This window comes from Lampetra fluviatilis, chromosome 48 (genome assembly GCF_964198595.1).
Source record: "Lampetra fluviatilis chromosome 48, kcLamFluv1.1, whole genome shotgun sequence".
Classification (NCBI taxonomy): domain Eukaryota; kingdom Metazoa; phylum Chordata; class Hyperoartia; order Petromyzontiformes; family Petromyzontidae; genus Lampetra; species Lampetra fluviatilis.
In genome coordinates this window covers 3,760,764-3,774,165 of record NC_136322.1, presented here as the reverse complement: position 1 = coordinate 3,774,165, position 13,402 = coordinate 3,760,764, and the positions used below count along the sequence as shown (strand labels likewise).

At 55.6% G+C, this 13,402-nt stretch overlaps 5 protein-coding genes across 5 annotated transcripts; all 5 read left to right on the top strand.

The window, feature by feature from the left end:
• Positions 1-220: 220 nt before the first annotated feature.
• On the top strand, positions 221-883 carry LOC144948193 (histone H1.2-like). Its single transcript, XM_078877624.1, has one exon. It carries the CDS (start codon positions 221-223, stop codon positions 881-883), a length of 663 nt encoding a protein of 220 aa, XP_078733750.1.
• Positions 884-1,972: 1,089 nt separating this feature from the next.
• On the top strand, positions 1,973-2,284 carry LOC144948062 (histone H4). The gene has a single exon (XM_078877490.1). The coding sequence runs from the start codon at positions 1,973-1,975 to the stop codon at positions 2,282-2,284; it is 312 nt and encodes a 103-aa protein (XP_078733616.1).
• A 98-nt stretch (positions 2,285-2,382) lies between these two features.
• LOC144948061 (histone H2B type 3-B-like) lies at positions 2,383-3,559 on the top strand. The gene is made up of 2 exons (XM_078877488.1): positions 2,383-2,393; positions 3,139-3,559. The coding sequence occupies exons 1-2, from the start codon at positions 2,383-2,385 to the stop codon at positions 3,557-3,559; spliced, it is 432 nt and encodes a 143-aa protein (XP_078733614.1).
• An 841-nt stretch (positions 3,560-4,400) lies between these two features.
• Positions 4,401-4,811, top strand: LOC144948060 (histone H3). Its single transcript, XM_078877487.1, has one exon. The coding sequence runs from the start codon at positions 4,401-4,403 to the stop codon at positions 4,809-4,811; it is 411 nt and encodes a 136-aa protein (XP_078733613.1).
• An 894-nt stretch (positions 4,812-5,705) lies between these two features.
• On the top strand, positions 5,706-6,086 carry LOC144948192 (histone H2A). Its single transcript, XM_078877623.1, has one exon. It carries the CDS (start codon positions 5,706-5,708, stop codon positions 6,084-6,086), a length of 381 nt encoding a protein of 126 aa, XP_078733749.1.
• The last annotated feature ends 7,316 nt before the right edge of the window (positions 6,087-13,402 follow it).

The window sequence follows — 13,402 nt, the reverse complement described above, 5'->3', positions numbered from 1 at the left end:
AACGTTACGGGAGTAATCGAGCCCAAAGGCAGGCGTGATAAACACAGTGAGTATGGTGGCAACTCCCTCACCAGAGCTGAGTTCTGGATGATCTCAGCGACGTCCGCATTCAGTACGCCGCTTCTATAATAACCTCGGGCCTGGAGAACACTCGTTTCGAATTCGTGAGAGCGCTGATTTCGATTTCAAAGAGGCGAGGCGATAAAAGCGACGTCTTGAGATGGCGGAAACTGCTCCTGCTCAACCACCAGCTGCGGCTACTTCAGCGCCTAAAAGCCCCAAGAAGAAGCGCGCCGCTCCAAAGGCCAAGAAGGTCGGCCCCAGCGTGTCCGAGCTCATCCTCAAGGCTCTGGCCAGCAGCAAGGAGAGGAACGGCGTGTCTCTTCCTGCGCTCAAAAAGTCGCTTGCTGCCGGAGGATACGACGTGGAGAAGAACAATGCCCGCGTGAAGTTGGCCATCAAGAAGCTCGTGGCCAAAGACGCCGTGGCGCAAGTGAAGGGCAGCGGCGCGTCTGGCTCTTTCAAACTCAACAAGGAAAAGGCTGCCGCAAAGGCGAAGCCCAAGTCGTCAACGGCAAAGCCCGCAGCTAAAAAGCCCGCGGCAGCCAAGAAGGTGAAGAAGCCCGCGGCAGCCAAGAAGACCGCGCCCAAGAAGTCTCCCAAGAAAGCAAAGAAGCCCGCGGCTGCCAAGGCGGCCAAGAGCCCCAAAAAGGTGAAGTTGGCTGTTAAGCCCAAGAAGGCGGCGAAGAGCCCAGCCAAGCCCAAGGCTGCGAAGCCCAAGGTCGCTAAGCCCAAGACCGTCAAGGCCAAGGCCGCCAAACCCAAGGTGGCCAAGCCCAAGAAGGCCGCGGCCAAGCCCAAGAAGACTGCGCCAAAGAAGTGAATCCGATCGGACGACGCTCGATTCACTCCACCTCAACGGCTCTTTTCAGAGCCACCCACTTAGTTAAAAAAGTGAACCAGATGCTGCTGCGCTTCCATTAGTTCATCGGTAACACATGACAGTGTATTACGTTGCTGTTGAATGCGTGCCATATTCTGTAAGTCAAACCCATTTACGGCGTGGCGATGGTTGCTCGCCTTGCCTCGGCCCTGATCAAGGAGCTCGACGCTTGGTGCAGTTCAATCGTGAGGATTTGTGTAGATTGGATAAGTTACGTACATTCGCCAAATTAACTATAACATTTTACCCACTCGATGTGTTTTAAGCATTGATGTGATGGGAGTAATCGAGCCCGAAAGCAGGGATCACAAACACAGGCGAGGCGGGTGGCAGCTCCCTCACTCGAACGGAGTGCAGAGTAATCTCAGCGACGTCCGAATTATGTGTTGCACCTCTTCATTCCGTCATCATGTTACTGGTGCCAAATATGGAATTTAGTCTAAAAAGGTATTGATTCCAGACAGCTTTACTCAATTTGCCTTCATTCGCTCGTTCTCGCCTTTTCACTTTGTTTTGTAAACATTGCGGTGCACCATCTAAACTTCTCTATTAAAATTAATTTCTATACGTAAATATCGCATTGTTTGCAATGTCTTTCTTACTTTGGGAGAACTAGTTGGTGACGTTCACTCAACTATTGTGTTGGAAGCCGTTTAGCTTCACACGATTATAAAGTTAGTTCATCTTGTTCACTTGAAAACAAGACCTTACACCGATTATTCACTCCACGTGCAATCTTGCAACAGATCGCGTTCCTCTCGCGTTCGCTGCGGGTGTGCCAATATCATTACAGAGTGCTTCGAAGAAGGGTCATTGCCCAAAACGTCGCATATTATACATGTCAAGGAAGTGTTATTGACGACAGTGGAGGGTTTTTTTCGTCACAGAGGTTAAAGGTCTAAGGTTTAAGGCGGAGCCATCGCGGAGGGCAGGGGTGGTCGGTGACGTCACCACGCTTCGGGTATAAAGGCGGCTGCTGCTGCAAGCTGAGCGCGCAGTCTCTCGCGAGCTTTGTCAGAAGTAGTCGGAATGTCTGGACGCGGTAAAGGCGGTAAGGGGCTCGGCAAGGGAGGCGCAAAACGCCATCGCAAGGTGCTGCGCGACAACATCCAGGGCATCACCAAGCCCGCCATCCGCCGCCTCGCTCGCCGCGGCGGTGTGAAGCGCATCTCGGGCCTCATCTACGAGGAGACCCGCGGCGTCCTGAAGGTCTTCCTTGAGAACGTCATCCGCGACGCCGTCACCTACACGGAGCACGCCAAGCGCAAGACCGTCACTGCCATGGACGTGGTCTACGCCCTCAAGCGCCAGGGCCGCACTCTCTACGGCTTCGGAGGCTGAGCGCCCATCTCTCGCACACTAAGCCAACCCAAAGGCTCTTTTCAGAGCCACCCACCTCTTCGAAACTGCTTGCGCCAGTGTTGCCAAACACTTTCTAAATGGAGCACATGTCCTGGGTTGTTGCGCGCCAATTCCTCGTGAGCGTGGTGGACGTTTGCTTGTTGAGTTGGCGAATCTTCATCTGCTTCCACATGAATGAAAGAAATCATGATATTCACGACACGTCACATTTAACAAGGCGTAATTCTTGAACGCGTTAATACAGTACCCATTTCTGGTATTTTTGCGTTAATTATTTCCAGCTGCAGCCGATTCCGATATTACGTGGAGCATTTGGCGCCACAATCTTACAGCACACTCGTCCTAATTGACGTAGCGTGCCGGAATGCTAATCTCCACCTGTACAGCACAACAGCGAAGTTATTTTTCTCCACCGAGCGCTTGTATTTTTCCAAATTGCGTTCTTAAAACGCCCGTGCGCCGTATTAGACGAGTGGTGAAACAATCCCTCGTAAGAAACAAAAAAACCCACGCTCAAAACACAATATACTGTATTGGGTTTTCCAGTCATCCTTATTAAAACAAAGGCAATGGCCATGGCTGCAATTCACTAATATACATGTTTGGACATTACATTGTGTTATATTCACAAGTCCTTTTTGCAGTAAAAACGATATTAAAGTGAGCATCGCGTCCGCGTTTCTCATTGGAGGCTGATGGAGAGGGATGGTACTAAAAGAGCCACTCAGCAGCGCCGCGCACTACGATCCTCTGATTTGCATCTCGCCTCCTATAAAAGGAGCTCATCGCCCGACCGACATCCACATTCGCTTCCCGTCTGTTCTGACCTGAAGCTGCCTACAACGCGTCGACATGCCCGATCCTCCCGCATCAAAGAGCGCTGGGCCGGCCAAGGTTCCTGCTCCCAAGAAGGGCTCCAAGAAGGCTGTGACCAAGGCTACGCGCAAGGATGGCAAGAAGCGACGCCACCGCAGGAAGGAGAGCTACGCCATTTACATCTACAAGGTGATGAAGCAGGTGCACCCCGATACCGGCATCTCGTCCAAGGCAATGAGCATCATGAACTCGTTCGTCAACGACATCTTCGAGCGCATCGCTTCCGAGGCGTCCCGCCTGGCGCACTACAACAAGCGCTCCACCATCACTTCTCGGGAGATCCAGACCGCAGTGCGACTGCTGCTCCCCGGCGAGCTGGCCAAGCACGCCGTGTCGGAGGGCACCAAGGCCGTCACCAAGTACACAAGCTCCAAGTGAAGCCTCGACTCCCATTAATTACAAAGGCTCTTTTCAGAGCCACCCACCTCTCCGAACCTGCTTGTACCAGTCCTAGCAGGAGTACAAAACGAAACTTCCAACAAAGTCCCGGTTCACGCGGGGACATTGTTCGCTCATTGAGTGAAGTGGAGAGATCGAACGCATTTTAACATGTTTCCACGTGAATAAAAGCGATAACAATATTCATGGCACATCATATTCACCAGCAGGCATTTCTTGGACTTGATTGTCCATTGATTTCATCTGCAGCCCATTCAGATATTACATTGGATATTTGGCGCCAAAACCTTGCAATGCAATATATTTAATTCGTGGTTGTATTTTCGGGCAGGAACTAACATTTTGCACGTGTACATATATGTAAAAGTAAGCGCCTAGCATGGATGACTCGTGCAGTATAATTGATCATCATCTCAATGCCAAGAGAATATATATCTATTCCTGTGATCACCTCTTTCCGACATTTTTACGTATTACTGTTTCCAATGAAGTGCAGTTTCTTCACACTTTATTTAGATCATGCAGAGCACTGTAAAGTTGTTTTCGGAAAGGTGTTTGCTTGAGAAAAGAACATCCGTTAAAGACATCGACGGCGCTCAAACGGTACTACTGCATCGTGATGCGGCATTCTGAAATGATCCAAACTGTGAACATTTTGTTGATTAAGAAGAGTTGACGACTCGAGATCATTGCACGCTGCCAACCAATCAGCACGCTCCCCTTCTTCGCACGTCACGACTCCGCTGACCAGTGAGCGCGCGCTCTGGGCTACATAAGCCGCCTTCTCCCCGCCTGTGAGAATCTTTGCCCTCACCAAGCCATGGCTCGCACCAAGCAGACGGCTCGCAAGTCCACGGGCGGCAAGGCCCCCCGCAAGCAACTCGCCACCAAGGCGGCCCGAAAGAGCGCTCCGGCCACGGGCGGCGTCAAGAAGCCTCACCGCTACAGGCCCGGCACCGTCGCTCTGCGCGAGATCCGCCGCTACCAGAAGTCCACCGAGCTGCTCATCCGCAAACTGCCCTTCCAGCGCCTCGTCAGGGAGATCGCGCAGGACTTCAAGACCGACCTGCGCTTCCAGAGCTCCGCTGTCATGGCTCTGCAGGAGGCCAGCGAAGCGTACCTTGTCGCGCTCTTCGAGGACACCAACCTGTGCGCCATCCACGCCAAGCGCGTCACCATCATGCCCAAGGATATTCAGCTCGCCCGCCGCATTCGTGGCGAGCGCGCTTGAACGCCCAGCTCGGCCCTCAAAGCACAACACAAAGGCTCTTTTCAGAGCCACCACTTACTCATGAAAACGCTTCCATGTGTGTTCTTCAAAGTTCGGGTGCCGGAAACCTTCGTTTGCTGGTCACGGCTCTCACGAGTCGTCAGGCGTAAGCGACAATGAAGTTCATTTTCTATACCCCGCCGCTCATATTTTTCAACATCACACGTTGGTGTCGTATATAAGCGTTGTGAAACCATGCTTACATAATGTTCAACAAAAGGGTTATTTTGGTGAAATATATTAACTATTAAACCCAAAGATATTGGTTTATGTTGTTTCAAGCCCGAGCTGATAAGAAGTTCACATTTTGCAAACTAAGAGACTGAATTATTCACGCACATATATTTTTAGGCATTGCCCGAACAGGCGGTTAAAGGAAAATATATATACACCGTATAGGCACGTGGGCGATCAATCACGAGCTCAAGGCTATCACAATGATTTCTTATAACCAATGCGGTCCCTCAAAATGATTATTATAATCAATAATACATTGATATTTGCGGAATCCGCTTATAAGTTTGACTTGCCAGCACGTGCCCATTAATTAACTCTATCATGCTTAAAACTTGAACCTATTAAGTACGTGTATCGCATTGTTTCATTCATAAGATGCGTGCCCGCATTAAAATATATATGGATACAAATAATTAAAGTCAACATCGAATCCTCGCGTCCCGGCTTTTCATTGGTGGCTCAAGGAGAGGGCGGGACTCGACCGAGAGGAGCCAATCAGCAGCGGCGCGCTCTACGATCCTCGTCTCCGCTATAAAAGCCGCTCCGGTGGTGCGTGTTAACGTCACAAATCGTTCGTACTTTGTCTCCAGTGCTTTTTGCATCCTAGGTCGCTTAACAATGTCTGGACGCGGCAAGACCGGTGGCAAGTCTCGCGCCAAGGCAAAGTCCCGCTCTTCCCGCGCCGGCCTGCAGTTCCCCGTGGGTCGCGTTCACAGGCTGCTCCGCAAGGGCAATTACGCCCAGCGGGTCGGCGCTGGAGCACCCGTCTACCTGGCCGCCGTGCTCGAGTACCTTTCTGCCGAGATCCTCGAGCTGGCTGGCAATGCCGCCCGCGACAACAAGAAGACGAGGATCATCCCCCGACACCTGCAGCTCGCCGTGCGAAACGACGAGGAGCTCAACAAGCTCATGGGCGGCGTGACTATCGCCCAGGGCGGTGTGCTGCCCAACATCCAGGCCGTGCTGCTGCCCAAGAAGACCTCTCAGGCAAAGAAGTGAACGCGCCGCCGCCTCTACCACCACAACAACGGCTCTTTTCAGAGCCACCCACTTACTTGCAAAGAGCTCGGACAGTCGTACACAGGAGTTTTGTTATACTGGTAGGAACGAAGTGGACCAGACCACCAATAGATTAATGTGTCCGTCCGTCAACATCGCCCCCTACTGCAAACATTTGGCATGACCCTACGAAAACCTTGACTCTGACGCTATCCTGGCTAAACAAGTGTAACATTCCCTTATAATTCCCTCAGCTTTTAATTAAAACATTTAAATTAATGAGGCTTTCCTGGCTAAACACGTGTAACATTCCCTAATAATTCCCTGAGATAGCTTTTAATTAAAACTTTGAAATTAAATAAAACAACTAACAGCGCCCTAATAATTCCCTGAGATAGCTTTTAATTAAAACTTTGAAATTAAAAAAAAACTCACAGCGCCCTAAAGCCTACAGCTAGGCCTAAAGCCTAGAACTAGGCCTGAAACTCTCCATTCGTGTCGTACCCCCGCGTGTGTGAAAGGGAGTTATGTTTAACAATGTTACATTCCCTCATGTTTTTAAATAGAAACATTTAAATTTAAAGCTTTTACATGAATCATTAAATCATTTAAATTAAAAATTAACTCGCAGCGCCCTAAAGCATACAGCTAGGCCTAAAGCCTAGAACTAGGCCTCAATCTCTCCCTTCGTATCGTCCGATTAGGTGTAGCAACATCGCCCCCTACTGCAAACACTTGGCAGGACCCTACAAAAACCTTTTGACTCAGTGGGGCTTTCCTGGCTTAACAAGTGTAATAATACATTATGTTTATATTATTTGGTTATTCGTTCCTACCAGCCCACCCCGCAGGGTCCTGTTTAATAAGGACACCGTCGTCGAGTTGCCCTCGTCCCAAATTGCTCGCAATTAAACGAATGCTCTGCTCATTCCAGATACCTGTGGTGCCACAGCGACGGGGCCGCTCGGCCGAGCCAGGGAGCCGCCCGGCTTCCACCGCCGCACTGCCCCCCATCACCCCCCCCACATAAACACGCACCCGCACCCACGTAGGGCCTCGTGGTCGGGTCACCTACCCTGAGTTTTCACCCGAGGGCCCCCTAGGGGGGTTACCCCACGGTTTCTCAGGGCCAGGGAATTGGACAGGACCCTTCCCAGGCCAAGTAACACTGCGGCGCCGTGGGCGGATTTGAGATCGCACGACCACGGCGAGCTCAGAGAGCCCCGCAGTTAGAAACGCATACAAACACAAACACGGGTCAGCAAGGCAGATAGCTGGGATCAGGAACCGGGACGACTGATTGGTCGAAAGTTCAAAGGCCGGCGGGATCGCAAAAGAGCGGGAAATCCTAGGCTCAGGATTGGTCGAGAGACCAAGGCGGTCGGGACGGGGGCGCCTAGCCTTTGATGTGAATAGTTTAAAAGAAAACGCAGGGGCAGTAGGGAACTCTCTTCTTCTGGAGTTTGGACACGGGGTGAGCGACGAAGGAGTCATCGGGCGAGCCGCTAGATTGTCTGCAGGACGATCTGAGCGCCGCAAGGTCACCAAGGACTACAGACGGTATCGTGTTGCGCGCCTTACAACACCTCAGAGCGGAGGGTAGGATCCGTAGGAGAGGGTTAGTTCGGGGTAAGGACGAGTAGGAAAGCGGTTTAGCAGAGAGCGCAGCATAGAATAGGGCTACACGGCACCAGAGTGTGGGTTAGAAGCGCCTTGCTGTCCCGCACACACACACGGGTGGCTCGGTTGGTTAGCAAGGGCTAATAAAATCTCGAGCGTAGTAACAAAACCGTGTTGTTGGGTGTTTTTGGAACGTGGTATTAGCGTGCACTGCAGTCGCGAGTGTGTGGTCGTTGTACGCATAAAGGCCGTGGTCTCTGTACGATTGTGCGGGTACGGAGGTGTGTGCGTTAACGCCCGGGGAGAGCACTTTTGGTGTGTTGGCGTGACTACGCAGCCGTGTGAGAGGAGAATCGTCCTTGTACGATATTTGTGTTGACGTGCACGCGCGAGTGGGGGAGGGGACGAGTCGTCGTGTCGGCGTGTGCCCCGCTTGCGTGCGCTCGTTACTTGCGTAAGCTCTCGGCGTGCGTAATCGGCGTGCCCAAGGTGCGCGATCGTAACGTGGGCGGCCAGCGCGGCGCAGAGCGGCGCAGGAGTGGGTATCGCGTGTGGAGCTGTATGCGTGTGTGCGCGCACGTTCACGACGTGTGTAACACAGGTGCGCGATCCTAACGTGAGTGGTCAGGGTTGGGTGAGTGCCGTGCAGAGCTGTGTGTGGGTGTGCGCGTGCGTGGTTATCCATGCCTGCTACGCGGACCCGCGGTGGAGGGGAATCCTCGGGTGACGGCTCCCACACCCTGGGTGAGGAGCCTAGCGGCGGTTCGCTTAGCAGCGGGGGGGCGATTGATGATGTTAGTCCGGCCGTTAGTATTATCGAGGGAGGGATCTCGGGGGCTAGCGACCCCCACAAATTGGTGTCGGAAGCGGTACGGACCCCCGCGTTACCTCACGCTAAAATAAGACTGATATTTACCGGCCGGGGGGCCCCTTCGTGGAAGGCATTCGCCCGCAATCTCTTAGGGGCCAAGGAAATTAATGGATGGACGGACGCGCAGGCAGTACGTCAACTTAATATGAATCTTGATGGGCGGGCAGCCGATTTTGTAGAAGCGTTACCCGCGAGCGCACAGACACAGCTAGAGGAGCTGATGCGCCGACTCGATCAGCGTTTTGGCACACGTGACGAGGAGGAAGCAAAATCGGCCTTAGAGGCGCGCCGTCGCCAACCTGGCGAAGATCTCCGTGATTACGCCGAGGATGTGCGCGAGTTAACAAAGATCGCACGCCCGGGGTACGCAACTGAGGTTATTGAGGAACTGGCTGCCGAGAAAATCCAGCGGTACCTGTCTCGCACGGCGTGGTGGCAGCCAGACATGAGCTGCCCACGTCTTCCCTTTAACACCCTTGTCGAGCGCGCACGTAAGTGTGAAAGAATTCACAGCGAACGCGCGCAGCTCCGGGGGCTGGGACGAGAGCGCGCCATTGCGAGCCTGCTCTCGGAAGACGAGGAGGAGGAACAGGAGCTCGCGAGGACGGTAAGGGGCCGGGAAAGAGAACCTCCCGTGTCCCGCGAGACAACCCCGGGTTGGGTAGCTGGGTTACAGACCGGCATGGGAGATATAGCCGGCCAGGTAACCCAGGTGCAATCCTCCGTTGAGACCATCCGATCCGAAATGGGGGACCTAGACTCCGCGGTAGGAGGGCTAACTGGAAGGATAGCCCGACTAGAAGCAGAGTATGAGCAACAGCGCACGGGGGGAGGAGGGAGTGGGCAGAAAGTTCGCCACAGAGCCGCCACTCCTCCCAGGACGTGCTATGTGTGCGACCGTCGAGGGCATCTCATGAGGGACTGCCCTCAGCTCGCCCGTGCGAGGCCGATGCATAGGTCAAACACTAAGCCCCCCCTAGAGAGGGGACCACCGGGGGATGAAATCGACGTGGACCCGACCCAAACCAGCTGTAATAATAATGGCGAGCGAGTGATCCATAAACAGGTTACAACGACAACACCCAAGGGCGCAGGGACCTCGGGCGATTGGCTGCGGGAGCTGGTGGCAGGGATAACGGGAGCCACGTCGCTGGTGGAAGGCCAGGTGAACGGGCAGCGCACCCGGATCCTGTTGGACACGGGCGCCGTGGCCTCTCTCATGAGCGCCGCGCACTGCAGCATGCTCGGGGTGGACGTGGGCTGCCTGCAGGCCCCGGATCGCGCGCTGCACACGGCAAGCGGAGCCGGGATGGGGTTGCTGGGGAAGGTCTCCCTCGAGGTCCGTCTAGGAAACCAGGTGTGCACACAGGAATTCTACGTTTCGAGTGTGTTGTGCCACGAGTGCATTGCAGGAACGGACCTCCTGGAAAAGTTGGGACTTAACGTACAGCCCCGGCAACGATGCGCTACGGTGGAGGGCAGCGGGGAGCGGATTCCGTTCCTAGGACAGGAGCCGAACCGCCCACGCTTCACACCCGTGGCCGCTACGCTGGTGTCGGCCGTCACCATCGGGCCTCTCGCCGAGATGCTGGTGCCAGTGGCAACCCTCTCCACCGACCCAACCCACCGACCATCGGGCGAGGTAATGCTGACTCCTCACCCGGAGTTGGCATCGCGATACGGGGTGGTAGGGTCAGCCACACTGGTAAACGCAGATGGGGGCCGGCTGTTTATACGTGTGTTTAACCCACACAGTACCCCGGCAATGATACGACGACGCACCCCGGTAGCCACCGTACACCCCCTGCACGCTCGCCACTCGAACGACTCGGTGTTCGCACTCTGGGCGGAGGACCCTGGCCGCCCCGAGGACAGCCAGGATCTGGCCTGGCGGGTCGGCCCGACCCCCCGAGCCGAGATTGTTCCCCTGCAGGATGCGTTACATGTGCCTTGGGCAGCCTTACCTAAGGGGGAGGACGATCAGCTGCGCGGGTTATTGCGGGAGTACGCCGACGTGTTCAGTGAGCACGATTCGGACGTGGGCCGGACCGACCTGGTCAAGCACCAAATTGACACAGGTGCAGCCCGACCCATCAAACTCCCTGCATACCGAGTGGGCGCGCCTGAACGGACCCAGATCAAAGAGGCAGTCACGGATATGCTACGCGATAACATAATCCAGCCCTCCGCGAGCCCTTGGTCTGCCCCGGTGGTACTGGTAACGAAAAAGGACGGATCGACTCGGTTCTGCGTTGATTACCGAAAATTGAACGCAGTCACCCTCGGCGACGCTTTTCCCATCCCACGCATCGACGACACCTTCGACAGTCTCGCAGGAGCGCGGTATTTTTCCACCCTCGATCTGGCGTCCGGTTACTGGCAGGTGGAGATGACGGAGGAGGATCGGCCAAAAACAGCATTCACCACCCCGATGGGCCTGTTTGAGTTTCGAGTGTTGCCGTTCGGACTCACTAACGCGCCCGCGACGTTCCAGCGGTTGATGGAGTTGGTGATGCGGGGCTTGCAGTGGGAACAGTGCCTGATTTACCTGGACGACGTAATAGTGTTCAGTAGGTCGCTGTCCGAACACTGGTCCAGGCTGCGGGAAGTATTCCAGCGACTGCGAGCAGCCCATCTCAAGCTCAAGCCACGTAAGTGTTACATTGCGCAACGCGAGGTGGGGTACCTCGGACACCGAGTCAGCGAGGCAGGGGTGAGCACCGATCCCGAGAAGGTGCGTGCCGTAGTGGATTGGCCGCGGCCGAGGAACCTGACGGAGATCAGGTCATTCTTGGGACTCGCCACTTATTACCGTCGATTTGTAAAGGGATTCAGTGAGATTGCACGCCCCCTCACCCAACTCACCTCCCCTAAGAACCCCTATCAGTGGTCGGAGGCCTGCCAGACGGCTTTCACCACACTCAAAGACCACCTCACCCACACCCCCACCTTGGCTTTCCCAGATTTCACCACCGATTTTATTTTGGACACTGACGCCTGCAGCAGTGGGCTGGGCGCGGTGCTGTCGCAAGTGCAGGGTGGGACGGAGCGGGTCATCGCGTACGCCAGTCGGACCCTGAGCGGGGCCGAACTGAACTATTGTGTAACCCGTCAGGAACTGTATGCTGTAATTTTCGCGTGTAAACAGTTCCGACCGTACTTGTACGGCAGGAAATGTCGTGTGCGCACCGATCATTATGCACTGCAGTTCCTCCTTACATTCAAGGAACCGCGGGGGCAGATGGCTCGATGGCTGGCGCAGCTGCAGGAGTACAACCTGCAGATCGAGTACCGAGCGGGGCGGACACACGCGAACGCGGACGCCTTGTCAAGACGGCCCGCGGTGCGCGCTGAGACGAGGGAGGGAGACGCCTGCCCGTGCTTCACGGGGGGACGCTGCCGCCAGGCAGCAGAACCCAAGGAGCGCGCGGAAACTAAACTCCCCCCCCCGAGAGAGAGTGCAGTGTGCGCCGCAGGAACCCCTGCAGAAGGAGCCCGGGGACAGACGGATCATCCCACCCCAACCGGGCGGATCCAAGAGGATGTCGGCTGCGCCTTCCCGGGCTTGGACGACGAGCAGCTGCGACAAACCCAGCAGCGGGATCCGGATCTGGCGGCGGTGGAGGCGGCACTGCGAGAGAGGAAGGATGCACTACCAGGGCCCTGGAGCAGTTTGTATGCCCGGTTGTGTGTAGAAAACGGGGTGGTGAGGGAACTGGCCGACGCTGGGCAGCCGGGGTGCATCTGCGTTCCCGCCCATGTGCGACCCCAACTACTACGACTGGTACACGACCACCCGCTCGGGGGCCATGATGGGGAACGGCGCACCCGGGAGACTCTGCGTCGCCAGTATCTCTGGCCTAAATTAGCGCAAGATGTGGCCGCCTGGGTGCAGGGCTGCCGGGCCTGTCAGCAGTGTGGGCAAAAGCCGGCGAGGTACCAGGTACCCCTGAGGCCGTTCCGAGTCAGTCGGACGAATCAGTTGGTCGGAATCGACCTGCAGGGGCCCTTTCCACGATCCCACCGGGGCAACCGATATATTCTTGTAGCGGTGGAGTACTTCACCCGCTACCCCGTGGCGGTGGCTATCCCGGATAAAACAGCCCTCGTAGTGGCCCGGGCCTTCGTGGAAAACTACGTACTTAAGTGCGGGATCCCCGAACGAGTCATTACCGACCAGGGTAGTGAATTCGAGGCCGAACTATTCCAGGCGCTGTGCCGAGAGTTCGGGATCCAGAAGGACCGAACCACGGCATATCACCCCCAGGCGAACGGGATGGTAGAGAGGATGAACCAGACTCTGGCCGGGAAGCTTAAACGCATGGCGGCCGCGAATCAACAGGACTGGGACGAACACCTCCCCTATGCCCTGTTCGCCTACACCACCGCCGTTCACACATCTACAGGACAGACCCCGTTCCTAATGATGTTTGGTCGCGAGTCTCGCCTGCCCGCAGATCTGCTGTTCGGTGTCCCTCCGCCGCAACGGGAGGAAGGGAGCCACCCCGTGGAGCAATTGCTGGAGACCCTGCGAGGGGCCAGGGGCCGAGCCTACCCGCACGGAGAGGCCGCGCACCAGCGGCAAGAGCAGGGCGCCCGACCCCGTATGGAGCCCCCCTTCTACACTGCGGGCTCCGAGGTGTGGCTGTACACTCCCCGCGTCGGTGCCGGACAGGTGGGGAAGCTGACCACCTACTGGCGAGGACCCTGGATTGTGAGACGGCAGATCTCACCATGGACGGTGCTGATTCAGGGAGGAGAGAGGGGCCGGGAGATGGTGGTCAACATCCGCCGACTGAAGCCGTGGCGAGCAGCCCCCGAGGGG

Bases quoted from the DNA above. Each gene is read 5' to 3' on its own strand.
- LOC144948193 (XM_078877624.1), top strand. From the start codon at position 221: ATGGCGGAAACTGCTCCTGCTCAACCACCAGCTGCGGCTACTTCAGCG.
- LOC144948062 (XM_078877490.1), top strand. From the start codon at position 1,973: ATGTCTGGACGCGGTAAAGGCGGTAAGGGGCTCGGCAAGGGAGGCGCA.
- LOC144948060 (XM_078877487.1), top strand. From the start codon at position 4,401: ATGGCTCGCACCAAGCAGACGGCTCGCAAGTCCACGGGCGGCAAGGCC.
- LOC144948192 (XM_078877623.1), top strand. From the start codon at position 5,706: ATGTCTGGACGCGGCAAGACCGGTGGCAAGTCTCGCGCCAAGGCAAAG.